At 43.7% G+C, this 20,569-nt stretch overlaps 1 protein-coding gene across 2 annotated transcripts in view; it reads right to left on the bottom strand.

Moving 5' to 3' along the window:
* Positions 1–1,907: 1,907 nt before the first annotated feature.
* The window catches only part of Pask (PAS domain containing serine/threonine kinase), a 55,745-nt gene continuing 37,083 nt past the window's right edge, over positions 1,908–20,569 (bottom strand). Inside the window, exons 15-18 of one of the 2 annotated variants that reach the window (XM_075952047.1) lie at positions 19,063–19,262; positions 5,436–5,569; positions 3,063–3,209; positions 1,908–2,491 (exon numbers count right to left, since the gene is read on the bottom strand). In XM_075952047.1, the coding sequence (XP_075808162.1) occupies positions 2,334–2,491; positions 3,063–3,209; positions 5,436–5,569; positions 19,063–19,262 (639 nt within the window). In that variant the 3' untranslated portion in view covers positions 1,908–2,333. The remainder of the gene's footprint in view (positions 2,492–3,062; positions 3,210–5,435; positions 5,570–19,062; positions 19,263–20,569) is intronic. The other variant, XM_075952046.1, reaches the window with a different exon arrangement.

The following is a 20,569-nucleotide window of genomic DNA, read 5'->3' as shown; positions in this document are numbered from 1 at the left end:
TCCTAGAAACCCATGTAAAAGTGTAAAAGAACAAACTCACTCCACAAATGTCTACCTTCACACACACACACACACACACATACACACACAATGACACACATGCCCATATAAGTTTTTGTTTTTTAACTCTGTGTTCAATGTGAATACCTGGCCACACACACCAAAAGAAGCCAGTCTTTAGAGACTGAAGAGATAGCTCAGCAATTAGCAGAGCAAGCATAAGGATTGCAGTTCAGATCCCAATACCCACCCACATAAAAATCCAGGTGTGACCCCATGCATGCCTTTAATCCCAACACGGAGAGGGAAGGACGCAGGAGGATCAACGGGACTTACTGAGTGACAGTCTAACCAAAAAGAAATGTGGGTCCAGGTGCAGGGAGAGACCCAGCCTCAAAGTTACAGAGGACACCCAACTGTAACAACCAAGTATGTAATACACATATAAACTCACATAGGTACACACAGAGAAATATGTCTGCCATTAAAAAAAAATACATGGCCCAAGTAATAAAATGATAGGAACAATGGCACATTTTCACTTATAAACAACAGAGCTCTCTTAGCACAGAGGTCTGATTTCCCATAAAGATGAGGCACCAGAATGTTCCATACAAATTTGCATGCATTAAATTTGCATCTTAGACCTGTTTGGGCAAAAAGCCTGGGAACCTTTTAGAAGGAGAGAACAGTAAAAGATAAAAAGCTGTGTTCTCACAGCTGCCTAAATTCCACCACTCGTAAGTCATTATTATATTTATTTCTTCCTGGTTTATTGGCTTCTTGTGTGAAAAAAGGGATCAGGCTGATACATCAATAAACATATTCCTACTTTGTGCTACACACTGACCTAGGGCTGAAGTATTTAAACATACCTTTTGACAGAAGGGTTGGGTTGTATAAAAGGACAGGAAAGTTGCAATCTGCGTAAAACTTTCTTTTGTCTTAATTTTCTAACTAAATAAACATCATTTAGGCCTTCACACTGAAAGCCTAAGAAAACCCTATGCCACTCCAACTTCTTGAAAATAATCTAGGAACCAGTCAGCCAGCACTGGAACAAAGTGATGGCTAGAACACAGGGCTGCTGTCAAAGTCTGGCAGGATCTTTAGTCTTCACAAAACTTTGCATCTTGAATCAAACTTGAAATTCCAAGAGGGAAAATTATCAGCTGCCAACTCAGAACCTTAGTCTCCAAGGTTTTGAGAGCTTTTGTATTGTTTGGTTTTGTTTTCCTGCAAAGAACACCCACAAGACATCAGACTGTAACCAAAAGCTTTATTTTTTTTTTCTAATATAGAAATGGTTCTTTGAAAGCTGCATTTTGCATCCTCAGCCCTACCACACTGTCTGAAAAAAAATCTGTAATATCTTGTGCTCTATGTGTAATAAAGACTACAAGGAAAAACATTTGTTTCATTCTAGAAACAGAGCTCATCTGAAATCAAAAGCTAAAATGTCACAAACTTCTGAAGACTGGGCCTGGAAACCCTCAGTGGCAGTCGAGTTGATACCTACCCTTCACCAAGAGCCTTTCACACAGACGAAGTAGAGCTGGGCCAGACACGGGATGTCTGAAAGTGCTGGAAGGGTACTATGGGTTGACAGATGGCTGACAGGCCTAAAGTCCCAGAGTAAACTAGGATAGATTGCTCTTTTAGCCGTGGTAAGTAGGGTACAGAAATGGAAAAATGAAGAAAACCAGTACTTCTCATGTCCCATAGAGTCCTAGCCAAGGTAACTTAACTAATTAAGTAGCTTTAATTTGGAAAAAGTTCAAGAAAGAAAATATTCTGGTCATTTTTGTCTAGCCAACTCTATGGACTCTACACCATTATCACAGATACCAAGTCAGTGGGAAAGACACACACACTCTCTCTCTCTCTCAGATAGAAAGAGCTGGGCATGGTGTCACACATCTTTAATCCCATCACACAGGAGGCAGGCAGATCTCTATGACTTCAAGACCAGCCACAGTTATGTGGTAAGATCCTGTCTCACAAACTTACAAGCAAAGAACAAAACAACAAAACAGAGAATTGAAATATTCCTCATGTCTTTCTGAGGCTCACAAGCTAAAGTCCTTTAATAATACAAAGTAACTGAACACTAGAATGCTTATTTTCAAAGTTGTAAAAAAATGAATTACAAGTCTTTCATAAACCTAAATACTATATATATATAGTATTGCAAGCTTGTTTTAGCACTTGCACAGAAATCTGTAGAAGGGGAATTCATCCCAGTTCTTCAGAATTTCTTTCTCCTCGTAGGAAGCCTTGAAATCCATACAATTTCCCAAATCAAGTAGAAAATAGCAGGAGAGAGCTTTCATTCAGCTGACTGACAGAGATGGATCCTCGGGATGCAGGCAGTGCTCATCACCAGGAGCCTCCCTGGGAGCAGGAGGTCCACTGAAATCCTTTGTGTGAGTCACTTCACTTGGACTCCTGCTCCTAAGCTCCAAACTTGCAGCTGACAACAGGCCAGTTTCTAAAGGGTGAAGAAAACATAACAATAGGATTCTAAAATACTTTGTTTAGGAACAACAGAATTGGGGGAGGGTAGGCAGTGGATTCTGAAACCACAGGGTGATATTCTAGAGGTATAGATCCTGCTGAGATACTGTGTGTGAGCCCGCACACATGCATGCGCTAATCTCCAGCCTGGTTCCTCAGGAGCTCTGACTTGGAGCTAGGGAGTCTTTTTCTGAAGAGACATGATGCCCTGTCTAGCCCCTCAGCATCATGGTCAGCATCTGTACCCTGACCCCTCTTGGGACTAGTCAACCAGCTGACTCTTCAACTTCTACATTCTCGTCTCTCCCAGCCAAGGTTACTAAAAGAACTTATCCTCCCTCTAAGGTCCATAGCCACACCCAAGTGGCACCTAAGGGTCTCTACACAGTCAAGCCCCGTTTTTCAGACCAGCCACAGATTCTGGTATATGTATCTAGGACAGAGTGGTGGAAGAAGCCTTATCCCGGAAGGAGGCCTAGTCACCTTCCCATCCCAAACAAAAGACACAGGAAAGGGCGGGAGGAGGGGAGGCTGAGACTTCTCACCTGGCTGGTTGGTCCGACACACCTCTTCCCAGGTGTAATTAGCAAGGTTCACAGGCTGTGTCACCCAAGGGTCTAGGATCAGCTCCTCTAAAGTGGTCCGCTGCTCAGGGGAAGGCTGCAGCAGCCCAGACAGAAGAGTCATAAGTTCTAAGGACATAAAGAACACAGGTGGAACCAAGCCAAGTCAAATGGAACACATCTCAGACTTCAGGGTGTCCTGCTTCACGGAACCTCTCACAAAGCAAGGAAGCAGCCTGGAGTCCTAGGGCTTGAGGGCCTGCCCTGGTATTGTCAGAGAATACCTTTATAAATCTATCACCTCCAAAATGGAAGCGTGGAAGTTGAGATCCAGCTCAATCAAACCTCAGGTAGTCTGATTTCAAGGTGTGTTGGCTAGTTTTATATCAACCTGACACAAACAAAATTTATTTGGACCAGACAATGGTAGCGCACACCCTTAATCCCAGCACTCTGGAGGCAGATGCTGGCCTGAGTTTGAGGCCAGCCTATATAGTTCCAGAACAGGCTCCAATGCGACACAGACAAACCCTAACTCGAACTCTCCACCCCACAACAACAACAAAGAGTTAATTGGGAAGAAAGAGCTGCGATTGAGAAAATGCTACCACCAGATTGGCTTGTGGGTCAGTTTCTTGATTGAAGTGAGAGGGCTCAGATCACTGTGGATAGTGCCACCCATGGGTTGGTGGTCCTGGGTGGTAGAAGAAAGCAGACTGCAGCTGGATGGTGGTTGCACATGCCTTTAATCCTAGCTCTCAGGAGGAAGAGGCAGGCAGATCTCTGTGAGTTTAAAGCCAACCTACAAAGAGAGTTCTAGGATAGCCAGGGATACACACAGAGACCTTGCCTCAAATAAAATAAAATAAGAGAAAGAAGGAAGGAAGGAAGGAGAAAGAAAGAGAAAGGAAGGGGGCAGGCTGAGCAAGCTATGAGGAGCAAGCTGACAAGCAGCAGCTCCAGGTTCCAGCCCCATTTTAGTTTCAGTCCTACTTCCCCCGGGATGGACGGTGATGTGTAACTAGTAAGCTGAAATGCTTTCCTTCCCAAGGTGCTTTTGGTCATGGTGTTTTATCTCAGCAATGGAAACCCTAATGATGATACAGGAGCTCTGGCTGTGAGTGGCTGAGGATGAGCATGACATGCAAGGGAAGGTGGCAGGCAACTGAAGCACCCCAGATCATTCTGAGGAGAGGCAGCTTGAGCTCTAGCAGGAGCCCAACCTCAATCTGCATTTGGGCCCTGTCTCCTCCAAGTGCGTATGCGTTGGCCAGGGCCTCTGGGCCACATCAGCAGGAACCCAGCTGTGTAATGAGAAGCCATGGAGCAGCCCCGGAGCAGAGCAGTACACCACAGAAACAGCAGCATCGCAGGGACCCACTAGTGAAGCTCTAAAATCCTCTTCCAGGCTGCTGTGGCTGATATGTCCCTCCAAAGTCTGTGTGTTGGAGAGCTCACCCCTAATGAGATGGTGCAGGGCAGTGGGGTGCTGGGAGGTGTTAGGGGAAGCCGTGAGTGGGGAAGACTGGAGTTGGTGTCCGAAGAGGTAGAAAAGACTGGTTCTCCATCTTCACTATGAGGACACAGCAAGAAGGTGCCACCCACAAGCTGAAAAGAGGCCTCACTGAGAACTGAACCTGCCACCACCTTTACTCAGACTTTCAGCTCCTGCTACTCTGAATGGTCATCTGTTGGTTCAGGCCCTATCTGGACTTCTTAGAACAGACAGAGGTGTCTGACCTAAGCAGAGGCTAAGACACAGACTGAAAATCTGTCACCACGTGGGTCCTCCCAGTGAGTGAGTGCTGTGGGACCACAGGATATTAGAGTAGAAGGGGCTCCAGCTGACACCTGACCGCATCTGCCCACTCCATGAGCTCCTCCAGGATCCAGGCTCCTGAGGTACTTACTCCAAGCTTGTAAAGCCAAAGTCCACTTGATCCCTGGCCTTCATGACAGATACAAATTACTACTTGTTGTCACAATTGCTCACAGGGCTCATGATATGACTGACATTTTCTGTGAGCTTCTAAGGGTCAAGTCTCCCCATGTACTGACACCATCCTCCTTCACAAATGGGGCTCCTGGCTTAAGTTAAATGTCTGATCTCATAGATGCTCCCACAGACAAGCTTACTGACTGCAAAATATCACTTTCAAGAGGGCCTTTAAGATCCAAGGGACACTAATAAAAATTACCAAAATGTTTTGAGTCATATTAAAATTATTATGCTCAGATCAAAATGTTAGAATGAAAATGATAAAAGAACTAATCAGCATAGACAAAGAGGAGACAGAAACAAAATGTTGAGTTCTCAGGCAATGACATCACTCACCACCTGGAGCTCATGCTCACCTTGGGAAACCAGGAACGGGGGGTGAATGACTGCCTCCATGGTCTCCTCCACTTCACAGAAGGGATTCTCCTCGAAGATAAGCGTGTAGAGAGTGACCCCCAGAGACCACATCTCCAGCTCTGGCCCTCTATAGCTGCAAGGAGGAACCGAGACTACTCAATACAAAGCTCATCGAGTCAGCCCCACTCTGAATGTCAGAGCTTTCCAACCCCAGTCAGAGACTTGCATTCTCACAGTCCACACAGGGCTGCTTCAAGCAAGAGACACTCTAACTGACCCGGAAAAGGGGGGATGATTCCCAGAGGCGGGGAGAGTAGAGGACCAGAGAGCAAGTCACAACTTGGCGGCAGTAAGGGCCAACAGGGGCCACAGGCAACATCAGAACAAGTGGTGGTACACCCTATGGAAAGACCATGTGGTGAGAGGAAAGGGGCACCTAAAGTCAAATCAAACAGGAGAAACACAAGAGAAGAAAGTTTAGTGACAGCTGAGGGGTCAGAGAAATGAACGGTAGGATGGAGGAGTTTATCAGGAACTAGGGCCGCCTGGAAGACTAGGCCTGGGGGAGGAGGGGAGGTGTTATCCTAACTTCACCATGCTACCAGCCACACCAGGTAGGTTGTCTAAAGGTTGCCTATGGTTTGCCGACCCCTGAGGAAGAACAATATAAAATCGAGAAGGAAGAAAAAAGTTCTTACAGATAGAATCTGGAATCAGGATTCAGAAAGCCTTTTGCCTGATGAGATGGACATGAGTGTGCAATGAGGAAGGAAGCATGCAGAATGAGACAAGGTCCTGACCGAGAGGTCCACAGGTAAGACCAGCACATGACTGCACACATGACTGTAAAGGATGGCCAGGGAGCAGAAAGCACAGTGTAAACAGGACACATGGGGAAGGCACGTGCCGCAGATGGCTAAGGACTGAAATGGAAGCGTCATAGCCTAGGTGTGGAACACCCAGTCATACAAAGCATGCAGAGTGAGCCAGTTTACATGTAGCTCCTCTTCAATGTCGCCTATATTTCAACCATTACAGGACGGTACCAGAGCAGGACACTCACTGGGAATAGGGACAATCAAATCAGATCTGAAGAGAAACTACAGTCGCTTCAACACCTTGCTATGGTAGCTCTGAACACACAGAGACTCCAAAAGGGAAAGTTTCCCTGCCCCCTTCACTCTCTGCTAGTAGCACACAGCCTCGTCGTCTGCTGCACACAAGGGCCAGCCCAGCATAAGGGTGGCCACAGCGTATTGAGGAGACCAAGCTCCAGGAGTCAATGAAAGCTAACTCAACATTCACTTTCTGACTGTGACTTGAAAAGGTGCCCTGAGAAGACACAGGCCTGGGTCCTGGTCACCTCCTAACCCCACTGATGAAGGTTTCTCACACAAGGTAGGATAGTGGTTGAGCAGACAACCAGGACCTGATCAGGCCTAATGTGAAATCCAGTTTTGACCATGCCTATCTACTGACTCAACACACTATTCTACAAGACCACACAGAGCTAAACATTCTGTGTGGGGATAAGTCCCGCCCCTTGGGGGGCGTGTTCGCCTCGGGCTAATGTCTGCCTATAAATTTGGCGAGCGTGCTCCCAGCTGTCGCTTCTGCTTTCCTGGTCTCCTCTGGAACGGTGGTTCTGTAAGTCTATTTCAACATTAAAGCTATATATATTGTTACAATCTGTCTGCTTTCATTTACGCCGCTACATATTGGCGCCCAACGTGGGGCTATTTTGCCCCCGACTCAAGCGGGTAGCCCGCTAGCTAACACAGCACCCACCCGGGTGCTGTTTTGTAGTTCGTAACTCTGGCCCCAGTGCCAAGTCCGAGACATACTCGGCCACACAGGCCCATTCTGCCTGCCTTGGCTAAGTTTTGCAGCGGAACCCCACTGCCTGAATTAGTAAAAGCTCAAGTACCTGCGGTTTTGCAACAAAAGCTGCCACAGCGGCAGATTTGGTCTGATACAAAGTGACTTGGCCGGGCAGTGGTGGCGCACACTTTTGATACCAGCACTTGGGAGGCAAGGGCAGGCGGATCGCTGTGAGTTTGAGGCCGGCCAGGCAGTGGTAGCGCACGCCTTTAATCCCAGCACTTGGAACCCTATCTCAAGTAAGGCAGAGCACGAGATGGGTTGAATGTATAGGGCCAGAGGGACAAATAGGAAAATTAAAGCCATATGTAGCCAATATCGCAATAAATTTATGGGGCCGTGACCTATTACAACAATGGAATACCGAAATTAACATTCCTGCTACTTCTAGAGCCTATATTTCTGGGAATAATATTAAAAGATATTACAAACGGAGAAAACCGGCCATTCGGGCTGTACAAGAACAAGCAATTGATGTCCCTACAGAGATACCAACAACCTTGCCTCTAAAATGGTTGACTGAGAAACCAATATGGACAAAGCAATGGCCTTTAGCTGAGGAAAAGTTACAGGCTTTAGAACAGCTGGTACAAGAACAATTAGATGCTGGACATATAGAAGAATCTACCAGCCCTTGGAATTCTCCTGTATTTGTGGTTAAGAAAAAATCAGGTAAATGGAGAATGGTAACAGATCTCAGGGCCATCAGCAAGGTTATTCAACGTATGGGCCCTCTGCAATCTGGAATTCCTTTGCCCTCTTTATTACCAAAAGGATGGCCTCTCATAGTTATTGATTTAAAGGATTGTGTTTTCACTATACCTTTGCAAAAAGAAGATAGAGAAAAATTTGCCTTCACAGTGCCTACTTACAACAATTCTCAACCTTCGAGGAGGTACCACTGGACCGTTCTCCCTCAGGGTATGTTAAATAGCCCCTCCCTGTGCCAATATTTTGTGAACCAACCATTGCAAATAATACGCAAGAAATTTACCAAATCTATAGTATACCATTACATGGACGACATTTGTTATCCGATTCAAACATGGATACCTTGAACAGACTGTTTGAAGAAATAAAAATACTTTTACCTAAATGGGAATTGCAAATCGCTCCTGAAAAGATTCAGAAGGGAGATTCTGTTAATTATTTAGGTTATAAAATAGGTTTGCAAAAAATTAAGACACAAAAAGCACAAATTAGGAGAGACTGCCTACGGACTCTTAATGACTTCCAAAGACTGTTAGGAGACATTTCCAGTCTACGACCAGCTATTGGAATAACACCTGATCTAATAATTCATTTGAATAAAACCATGGATGGTGATAAAGATTTAAACAGTCCCAGAGAATTAACAGCTGAAGCAGAAAAGGAACTGACAATGATTGAGGAAAAATTACAACAGGCACATGTGGACAGGGTGAATCCAGAGCTCGATTGTATTCTCGTCATACTACCATCAAAAATTTCTCCTACAGGAATTTTAATGCAGAGAGATGATATTATTTTGGAATGGATCTTTTTACCACATAAACCAAGTAAGAAACTGAAAACTTATGTGGAAAAAGTCTCTGAGTTAATTATAAAAGGCAAGCTGAGACTTCGTCAACTAGCAGGCATAGACCCAGCAGAAATTATAGTGCCTTTCACTGCTGATGAACTAAAGAAATTATGGGAAGATAATGAACCATGGCAAAGAGCTTATGCTAATTTTTTGGGAGACATTAATAACAACTATCCAAAAAGCAAGAGGCTTAACTTCATAAAGAGAACTTCTTGGATTCTTCCTCGAATCGTCCGTGATGCTCCAATAACTGGAGCCTGTACATTCCATACTGATGCCAATAAATCAGGGAAGGCAGGTTACAAATCAGAAGACTTGGATAAGGTGGAACAAAGTCCTTATGATTCTGTCCAGAAGGCGGAATTATATGCCATTCTTATGGTGATAAGGGATTTTAAAGAACCTATTAATATAGTCACTGATTCACAATACGCAGAGTTGTTTTATATATTGAAACTGCTGAATTTATACCTGATGCTACAGAACTAACCTCATTGTTTCTCCAGGTTCAAGATTTGATCAGGAACAGGCTTTGCCCTATGTACATAACACACATCTGATCCCATACGGGTCTGCCAGGTCCTCTAGCACAAGGTAATGCAGAAATCGCTCAATTATTGATTGGCAGTGTGCTACAAGCCTCTGAATTTCATAAAAAACATCATGTTAATAGCAAAGGTTTGAAGAAAGAATTTTCCATTACATGGCAGCAAGCTAAGGAGATTGTAAAGAAATGCCCTACTTGCTCTTTCTATAACCAAAAGCCACTGCCTGCAGGGGCTAATCCAAAGGGCACCCAAAGGAACGAAATCTGGCAGCTGGATGTGTTCCACTTTGCAGAATTTCACAAATTAAAGTATGTTCATTACACCATTGAAACTTATTCAGGCTTTCAGTGGGCAACTGCTTTAAGTTTAGAAAAAGCTGATTCAGTAATCACTCATTTATTAGAAGTCATGGCTATCATGGGTATACCTACACAAATAAAGACGGATAATGGTCCTGCTTATGTCTCTAGGAAAATGAAACGGTTTTTTGATTATTATAATATCAAGCATGTTACAGGTATACCATACAAGCCTACAGGTCAAGCAGTCATAGAAAGATCAAATCAAACTATAAAGGATATGTTGAACAAACAGAAAGGGGTGGAAAACACCTCCAGAAATAGGTTACATAATGCTTTGTTAACCTTGAATTTTCTCAACGCTAATGAGAAGGGAACAACGGCTGCAGAAAGACATTGGATAATGGAAAAGTCTACTGAACTAAATCAACCAGTTTATTTCAAGGATGTGCTGACCTCACAATGGAAGCCAGGAGATGTGCTACGTTGGGGAAGGGGTTTTGCTCTTATCTCCACAGGTGAGGAAAAATTGTGGATACCATCAAAATTAATAAAGGTTCAGTTTGAAGAAGAGAAGCCACTTGGAAAAGATAAATAACAATTCTTTCATAAGGATGGCGAACATACTGATGGTAAGAAATACAGATAGGTTGGAGGCAGGGTTCTTTTCTAATCTCCACAGGAAAATACTCATCTTCAAAGAAATTGAGGGACCCTGAATATTTAACTACTGATGGATGGACACATTTTGTAAGTATTAATTTATATATATATATATATATATATATATATATATATATATGTCTTATTAAACATTTCTTTATAAATATATAAAGCTGGTTTTGAAGTTGGACTCTGGCTCAGTCCCTCTCCAATTCCAAGCCTGTTAGTAAGAGAAAAACCCAGAGTTTCTGGAGTTTCTGTCTCATGTCAAGAGCCATGATATGGGACAGAAAGAAATATGAGTTTAGAAAACATCTTTGCTTTTCTCCATATCTATCATACTTTTCATTGAATATATCTATCATGCCTCTCATTGAATATATATATATGTATGTCTATATGATTAATGTTTAAGTTTTTCATAATGAACAATGAGTTTTTCCTGAAGTGACATTTGAAGTTTCCAGGAAGAAGATGGGGCCCCACAACAACAACTCTACCTGGTTGATATGACGTCATGATACTGATAGCACTACTACAAGACCTGTTTTGGGTACCAGCTGCACAAGACGATCCCAACTTGGTTAGCTGAAATGGTGCACATCTTGTACAACATTCTGGCCAGACCTCCACAAAATACTCAGAGACTATTTGCAATTTTCAAAGACATTGATCTTGAAATTTAACCATCATTTTACTTTCACAGGATCCCCCAGAAAGAATGTCGCCCCCATGACAGCTGGAAGTAATTCTAGAGGACGACGTCTCCTCTCCCAGTAAAATTTACCCCTGGGTTTAGGGACATCATTTAGGGGTTGGGAGGTTGGGGGAGGAATTTTATAAGCTCAGGGATCATTTTGAAAAAAAAAGAGGGAATGATGGGATAATAGATTTATAATTGTGAGTTACTGCTTTTAGACAAATATATTGGTATCGATTCTTGTATATTGATACAAAGTTAAATTATATTGACTATTGTATGCATGCATGTTTCTATCTCTGTTTAAAATATTTTTTATGTATTGACATATATTGTATTGATAAATATATGTGTATATTTACCATATTGCAGTGTACATTTCTACCTCTGATTAAGATACTTATATGTTTGTGTATTGATATATATTTACCATATTGCAATGTATATTTGTACAGTGTTTATATTTGGAGGTCATTATCCTCATTTGTTACACAGTTGTTTATTGTCTTAGTCTTTCAGTTAGATAGATATTGAGAATTATATAGATAAATAGTCATCTAAGTTTGTCATTTATAATTAGACTAATCAGGTTCTCTAGATATATAGAGATTATACTCAGTATAGATATATAATCTTCGACCTCTTCAAAGAGCTGTAGAAAATGGCCTTTAATCTAACTCAGAGTTTCGTGATAGTGAGACACAATTGCTCCTGGCAACACAGCTCTATTCCCGAGAGAATGTTCAGCACCAAAGACACTCCACCTGGAGCCTTTCTATTTGGCAGAACTGGCCTTTGTGCAAAGAAATGCCCATACCTCAACCACTGACAGAGATACAGAGCGTGCATCAATGGATAAAACAGGACTGTCATATCCTGCCAAGACAGGGTAAGATAGTTTTGAAAAGTTCCTTGCCTTTAATAATGGTATGTCAGTTATGTTAGGTCTTAGCCAAAGTTGGTTGACTCAACATAGCAAACGAGACTTTGGGTGATTGCCCAGGTAGTCAGTTGTCTCTGTCAATTGTTGCACATTTTGGATATATCTCGTTCGTTGAGTAGTGTTTATTCCCTTTTCAGATCTTTGACGGAGTTGAAGATTATATAATTGTAGTTACTCTCTACATTATTTGGACTCCTTGAGATAGAATGTTTAGCAAAGATTTTGTTCTCAATATTGTTTGTTATATTTATTATTTGTTGTTATTGTATATAGTTGTATTTGGTTTGGTTCTGTCTTATTTAGACAAAAAGGGGAGATGTAGGGATAAGTCCCACCCCTTGGGGGGCGTGTTTGCCTCGGGCTAATGTCTGCCTATAAATTTGGCGAGCGTGCTCCCAGCTGTCGCTTCTGCTTTCCTGGTCTCCGCTGGAACGGTGGTTCTGTAAGTCTATTTCAACATTAAAGCTATATATATTGTTAAAATCTGTCTGCTTTCGTTTACGCCGCTACAATTCTGTCCCTCTAACTACCCACTCTTCCTGAGACACCTGACTAAGATTTGTGCATGAAGCAGAGGAAGATACCATTGTGTGAAAAGACTAAGGAAAGCTATTTTATACAGACACACCTGTTAGTGTGTAGCAAAGACGACAATCCCTGCATGGACAGCACAAACCACTATCAGCAATTTCTATGCAGTCCCTACACATGTGGGCAATGAGCTTCATTTCGATTCTTTTTCTCACTTCCCAAGAAAAGAGGTCTTTTCAGGTCAGGTTCTTGCTGCCCACAGACTCCCCAACTACAGAGCAACAAACTCACCCTTTACCCCCAGAGGCTGCTTCCCCGAGCTCAGAGACAAGAATGTGAGCTCCGACAGTTCCTTCACATCATTCCTCCTGCTCTCAATCTTCCTAATGGGCCTTCTTATAGTCAGCCCAACACTATTATTGAGCTTTTGATTGCTGGAACTAGAGAGATGACTCCACACTAAGAGTACTGGCTGCTCTTCCAGGGAACTTGGCTTCCATTCCTAGCATCCACAGAGCAGCTCACAACTGTCTGTAATTCCAGCCCAAGAGGTTCTGTCTTAGTTAGGTCTCTATTCCTGTGATAAACACTATGAAAAGCAACTTGGGGAGGAAAGAGTTCGTCTTACAAGTCACAGTCCATCATCAGGAGAGCCAAGACAGGAATGTGGGGCAGGAACTGAAAGTCAGGATGAGTGCTGCTGACTAACTTGCTCAGCCTGCTTTCCTATGCAATCAGACCACTCAGCTAGGGAAGCACACTGCACAGTGAGCTACGCCCTCCCACATCAATCAGTCAAGAAAATACTCCAAAGACCAATCTGGTGGGACGTTTTCTCAATTGAAGTTCTCTTCTTCCCAAATGACTCTAGTGTCAGTTGACAAAAAAACTAGCCAGGACAACTATTTGTTAACCTAAAACACCAAACATTACTATTAAACCATAACATTTTTTTATTTATCCCAAGTTCTCATATTAATACCAATATCACAATATAAGACATTCCAGTTTTTAAGTTTCACAGTCCTTAAAAGTTGAGTCTCTTTAAAGCATTGAAAGTCTCCCTAAAATATGCAAATCTCTCTAAAATCCCAATGTCTCTTAGCCATGAGCTCCTGTAAAACAAAAAATAAGTTATAGGGGGCTGGAGAGATGGCTCAGCGGTTAAGAGCATTGCCTGCTCTTCCAAAGGTCCTGAGTTCAATTCCCGGCAACCACATGGTGGCTCACAACCATCTGTAATGAGGTCTGGTGCCCTCTTCTGGCCTGTAGGCATACACACAGACAGAATATTGTATACATAATAAATAAATAAATAAATAAATATTTAAAAAAATAAGTTATATAACTTTCTTACACTGAAAGAACCAGAGTAGTCTCAATAAAATCAAAAGAAAATCATAACTCCAACAGTATAACTAACTCCATGTTCAATGTCTGGGACTCACGGTCTTCAGGGCTCCAGAGAGCTTGTACAGTTCCACTCTCTGGCACACACAGCACACCCAGCTTGCTTCACCTCCACTCCACTCTTACTGTTATCCTTGATGACCATCCTATGGTACTAGCATCTCTAAAATGTTGGGGTCTCCACTCTACATAGACTTCACCTTTAATAATAGCTATCTGGGCTTTCTTCTGGGACTCTAACCCTGCCATATGGTGCCAAGCCTCAATTTCTCTCCTAGAGCTTTCTCTCCAAATTACTCCTAGGGCTTTAACTAAAACTAATGCTGGCCCTTCACCAATGGCCTCTCCTGATCTCTTAAGGTGCCAAGCCTCAACCGTTCTCCATGACTCCTTCATGTCTTCAATACCAATACCATTTGGAAGACTCTTACATATTGCCAGGTTTGATTGCTGGCCCAAGGTCAGAAGTCAGCACTGGTCCCCTCTGAACCACAGCTTCTGTGTACTGATCTTGAGGAATCTTCCAGAAGATTTAGCCTCAATGATGCTGGTCTCTTGTTAATCACAGCTGATTCTTCAACCCCATCTGAACAGACTGTCCCACTAAAGCCAGTGTTTCACTTTTGTGGTGCTGGTCTTTTAATTAATCACTGCTGATTCTTTAGCTAGAGCTGACCAGAACCAGATGCTTATTCAAATTATCTAAGAGCCCCACAGAATATGTAAAGGACTCTCAAACTTTAAAACTTCCTAAGCTAGGCGTTCATCGTCTGCACTATTCTCAACATTCTTAACTTCCAAGCTCCCACAGAACAGTTCACTGAGCTCTGAACACTCAAAGGTCTTTCCAGTTCAAAGTCCAATCCACCACAATCCTTCCAAAAACACATGATGAGGTCTGTCACAACAATACCCTACAACCTGGCACCAATTTCTTAGTTAAGGATTTCTACTGTTGTGATAAAACACAATGACCACAAACCCTTTGGGGAGGAAAGGGTTTATTTCATCTTAAGTCTCAGGTCACAAACTACCACTGAGAGGAGTCAGGACAACAACTCAAAAAGGAACCTGGAAGCAAGAATTGAAGCAGATGTGTCTTAGTTACTTTTCTATTGCTATGATAAAATACCATAACCAAGGCAACTTACAAAAGAAAGCTTTTGACTGCTCACAGTTTCAGAGGGCTAGAGTACCTAATGGTGAAGAGGAAAAGCTACCCAACATGCTGTGAGCTCACATCATCCTGATGCAAGGAGGAGATAGAGAGAGCTAAGTGTGAAGGATGCTAGTCTTTTGAAACCTCACTCTGCCTCTAGTGACACAGCAATTCTAAAAAGGCCACACCTCCTAATCCTTCCCAAACAGTTCCACCAACTGGGGCCCAAGTATCCAAACACAAGCTTATGAAGAGCCATTCTCATTCAAACCCTCACAAGAGACCATGGAGGAGTGCTCCTTACTGGTTTGCTCCTCGTGGCTTGCTCAGACTGATTTCTTATAGTATCCAGGACCACTGGCCAAGAGTAGCACCATCCAGCCCATCCAATCATTAATCAAGAAAGTGGTCTACATGCTTGCCTGACCACAGGCCAATCTTGTGGGAGCATTTGCTCAATTAATGTTCCCAAATGACTCTAGCTTGTGTCAAGTTGACAAAACATCAACCGGGACAGAATCAAAAACCCTTATCTGGCCTCTGCAGTCACTGAACATGCTACACAGACACACCTGCAGGCAAAACACACATATACATAAATAAAAATAAAGCTGGGCAGTGGTATTGCATGCCTTTAATCCCAGCCCTCAGGAGGTAGAGGCAGGTGAATCTCTGTGAATGCCAGACCAGCCAGGTCTACAAGAGTTAGTTCCAGGCTCCAAAGCTACAGAAAAACCCTGTCTCGAAAAACCAGTAAGTAAATAAATAAATGAATGAATGAACAAAATAAAAATAAATAACATGGACGGTGGTGGTGAATGCCTTTAATCCCAGACTCAGGAAGCAGAGGCAGGAGGATCTCTGTAAATTCAAGGCCAGTCTGATCTACAGAGTGAATTCCAGGATAGCAGGGCTGTTACATAAAGAAACCCGCTGTTATACAGACAGATAACACCTTGAAGTAATGATTATTCCTGATATTCAATAAGTACAGCAAGTTATGAGTCACTCAGAACATTCCAGCTTTTGAGACCTTCCTCTTTATCTTGTATTTTTCTAACTTTCTTGTAGTGAGCTGTGTGGTGTCACACCTGATGGGAGATGTATAATCAACTCCTGAGATGGCTAAGGCCTGACCTATGCTATGATCACGCAATGATTATCAGCTGCCTGCATATGCATGAACCTATGGATAGTGCCCACGTGGCAGTTTGGGGTTGGCAGCTCATGCCTACTTAAGGGCTGGGAGAGGTTTGCCTGGTGAGAAAGGGAAGAAAGGAGAGAGAGAGGGGGGAGAGAGAGAGAAAGTGAATAAAGTCCTGGAATAAACTGCAGTGAGAAGAGCTCCGGTGGTCGCGTCATTCCTTGCTGGATGAGGTGGGGCGCGACAATTGGTGGCCCGTACGGGGAACCTCCAAACCTCTCTCCGTGGAGCAGAGAACTTGCTACAGTCAGGGGGTGCACCAAATAATCCTCAAGGTAAAGATTGGGGATCCGCGACAGAAAGCGGGTTTTCCACTCTCGCCAGTAGAAGAAGGGAGAGTGGGGGTAATAGGGCCGCGACTATAGGGGACAGTTTAAAGTGAAGGCCACGACAATAGTGGACGGTTTAAAATGAAACTAAAAGGAAGAATAGGATTTTAGAATGGGCTTCAACATCACACCTGATTTTTCTGGCTCTTAACAAGCTGTTACGGAACGCTTTGGAGGTTTTTGGCTAAATTTGATACAATTGTTTCTTGGTTTGCTGTCTCTGGCAATCTTAATGTGTCATCCTGGGACAGGGTTGGCACAGATCTGGATTTTGCCGCTGAACAAGGTACCCTAAGGAAGGGAGGTATATTCATGTGGTTTGAGTTACTGAGACCTCCAGAGTTTGCTGTGGAGTGTGAGCAGCTGTGGCTCCAAGGCCAAGGAGCTCCAGGCTGCTCCAAAGTCAAGCAGCACTGAGGGTCTGCGAAGCTGCAAACACCTGGACCTGCCTTGAAGACAGACAAGGCCAGAACGCTAGGCCACTCCCAGCATGGATGCCTCAGGGCGTAGAAGCACAACCTCTGTTAGGTCTGTTGACCTGGACCTCTGTCCTAGCCCGGGGCAACCGGCCGGACTGCTCAGCCATACCTCTACCTTCACCTGTCGCTGCGACCTGGACTGGAAAATGACAGTAAGAATGCTACATCCCTGCTCAGCAGAAAGTAGCCAGAGAGATAGACAACGCCCAAATTCCCTAAAACCGGTTTAAGTGGGGCCCTTTCAGAGCAGAAGCAGGATCAGCTGGGTTGCTAGGGAAGCCAAAGAGGTGCAAGAGGGAGGTGTCTTCCATGCACTCAGCTGACAAGAATAAATGAGCCACGGGGGTATGACAGCTGGGGTATGTTATTTGGGGGACTGCTGAAGGAGCAGTGGTTTCTGACTGCTCCTGGGGTCATGGCAAAGCAACTCCTAATGACAGGAGCAGGCAGAGGAAAGCCAGGGAGGGGAAAGCAAGATTGCCTCCCCTTCCTCTCCTCTGTGCTGGCCCCTCTGCTACCAGTTCTTACTGCCCTTGCTGCTGCCGCAAGCACAGCCACGGCTGTGGCAATTGGCTCAGCTTGGCTGTGAATGGAAGTATCTGGGGCTGTGTGTGATATGAAAAATTTAAAGAATTGTCTAGATATTTTTTAGGTAATTGGTCTGGTGAATTCGAAAAACAACTGGAAAAGCTGCGAGTGAGGATGGTGACTGCAAATTCCACACACATGGATACCAGCCTGGCAGAAGAACTATCTTCCTGGATCACTCCATGGATCATCTGAAGGAGTGGGTGGGAATAGGAGCCCTAACAAAGCTTAATGGTGCTTGCCTCCCTGGTATGCCTATGGTGCATTTGCCACATAAGGGTTTCATAGCATTGTAATGCAGTTATGATCATTCAGGCCTTCACGGCCATTGAAGCAGGACAGTCTCCCCAAGTTTGGCTATCTACCTTAATACAGATTTAAGCGAGCACAGGATGCGAGGCTTGTGCACTGCACTTGAGGTAAGCATACATCAGCCTCAAGAAGAGAAAGTCTGATTGCATGTGGGTTGGTATCTAGCTCCCACCTATGTAAAAAAGGCACCGGACAGGTCTAGTGTTCTCTGAGTGGATGACACCTGGACAAACACTAGTACATGTTTCAATTTTTTTTTTTTTTTTTTGGTTTTTCGAGACAGGGTTTCTCTGTGGCTTTGGAGCCTGTCCTGGCACTAGCTCTGTAGACCAGGCTGGTCTCGAACTTACAGAGATCCACCTGCCTCTGCCTCCCGAGTGCTGGGATTAAAGGCGTGCGTCACCATCGCCCGGCTTACATGTTTCATTTTTAACAGAGATCAGACCTCTACTCTTATCTGTTTGCTTTACAAAACAAAAGGGGGAACTGTAGTGAGCTGCGTGGTGTCACACCTGATGGAGATGTATAATCAACTCCTGAGATGGCTAAGGCCTGACCTATGCTATGATCATGCAATGATTATCAGCTGCCTGCATATGCGTGAACCTATGGGCAGTGCCCACCTGGCAGTTTGGGGTTGGCAGCCCATGCCTACTTAAGGGCTGGGAGAGGTTTGCCCGGTGAGAGAGGGGAGAGAGGAGAGAGAGAGAAAGTGAATAAAGTCCTGGAATAAACTGCAGTGAGAAGAGCTCCGGTGGTCGCTTAATTCCTTGCTGGACGAGGTGGGGCACGACACTTTCTATATCATCAAACCCCAAACAATCAAAAGTTGAAAATGGTAGAATCATCCCCTATGTTCATCGTCCAGCTTCCTGCCTATTGCACACTGACTTTCCAGAACATTACCCTCGTTACTCAATAAAGCACCCCAAACTGAAACCACTTCTTCCTAAAATCACAACATTCATGGACACAACGCAAGAGGAGGGTAAACTCCAGGATCATGTGATACGTACGGATTTCCCATGAGAACTTCAGGTGCACAGTACTCGATTGTCCCACAAAAAGTATAAAATAGTTTGCCTCTCTCTAAGTAGGCAGCTGAGCCAAAATCTATCAACTTAATTGTGAAGTCCTCAGCGATCACGATGTTCTCATCCTTGATGTCTCTGTGGATGATGCCTTTGGAGCGCAGGTATCCTACAGCCGACACCAGCTGGAATCAGAGGCCAGGAGAATACTTCAAAAGCAATTCAAGCAAAAAGGCATTTACAATAGATATTAGGAAGAAAAAAATTAAAACAACAGCAAAGGAAAAAAACATTCTCCAGTGCATAGTCCTGGGTGCTGGAGATATGGTTCTGCATATACAGGAGGCACAGCTGTTCTGTGAGTCCATCACTGTGCCTAGCACAGGCCAGCAAGCAACAAACAGCAAGTAACTCATGCCTCATGACATCTCTGTTATTACTGACCCGAAAGAGCCTCCCAGCAGGTACTTGCCCTATAACCATGTCAGGAGAAAGACAAGCCACCAAGTAGGTACTTAGAAAAATGTAGGCCATTGAGGGATTACTATTGGTATCAAATGCAAAGAACCCATGCACTATGGTGGATACCACAGCTCACAGGGAAGGAAAGTGTCTTGCACAGCAGTTTAAAGTCAAAGCAAGAGCAGATAATCCTCTGTGTGCTGTGTTCCCCAGTCAGCACATCTACCCCTATGTGGAGTAAGTGGCTCCACAGGAAGCAGGTTGTATATAAGCACTCTGCCTCTGGAAGGCAGGCATTCTAACACACATCTGCCCAGGCATGCTGTATCTTTACAGTGGAGGTCTGCTAAGCAAGCTTCCTGTGGCTTCAGTAAGACTATTTGCACCACAATTTGGATACCAAACTTGAGCAATCAATTTAGTGATTTCTTGGACATTAATCATTTTCATCTTTGGAGACAATTTTATACTTCCAAATGAAAAATGTTTGAATCAGAAAAATAGTTAATGGCATGTCAACTAAGCTCAATCAATTAAAAAATAAAGTACACATTATAAACACTTGCCTGTATATTTACACATATAGATTTATGATTACACGCATGTATGTACATATTCATGTACATGTGATAGAGGTGGGTCTTGTATCTTATCTGTTGCTTTCATTGGTTAACTAATAAAGAAAACTGCTTGGCCTGATAGGACAGAAAATTAGGTAAGCAGAGTAGACAGAACAGAATCCTGGGAGAAAGAAGCCAAGTCAGGTAGTCGCCATGATTCTCCCACTCCAGACAGACGCAGGTTAAGATCTTTCCTGGTAAGCCAGCTCGTGGTGCTACACAAAATATTAGAAATGGGTTAGATCAATATGTAAGAGCTAGCCAATAAGAGGTTAAAACTAATGGGCCAAACAATGTTTAAAAGAATACTGTTTCCGTGTAATTATTTCGGGTAAAGCTAGCCAGGTGGCAGGAAACAGCCCGCCACTCCATCAACATACATGCACCCATGCATGCATATATTTGAACAT

This window comes from Microtus pennsylvanicus, chromosome 17 (assembly GCF_037038515.1).
Source record: "Microtus pennsylvanicus isolate mMicPen1 chromosome 17, mMicPen1.hap1, whole genome shotgun sequence".
Taxonomy (NCBI): Eukaryota; Metazoa; Chordata; class Mammalia; order Rodentia; family Cricetidae; genus Microtus; species Microtus pennsylvanicus.
Note: the sequence above shows the minus strand (reverse complement) of the source record. Positions and strands in the feature narration are given on the sequence as shown.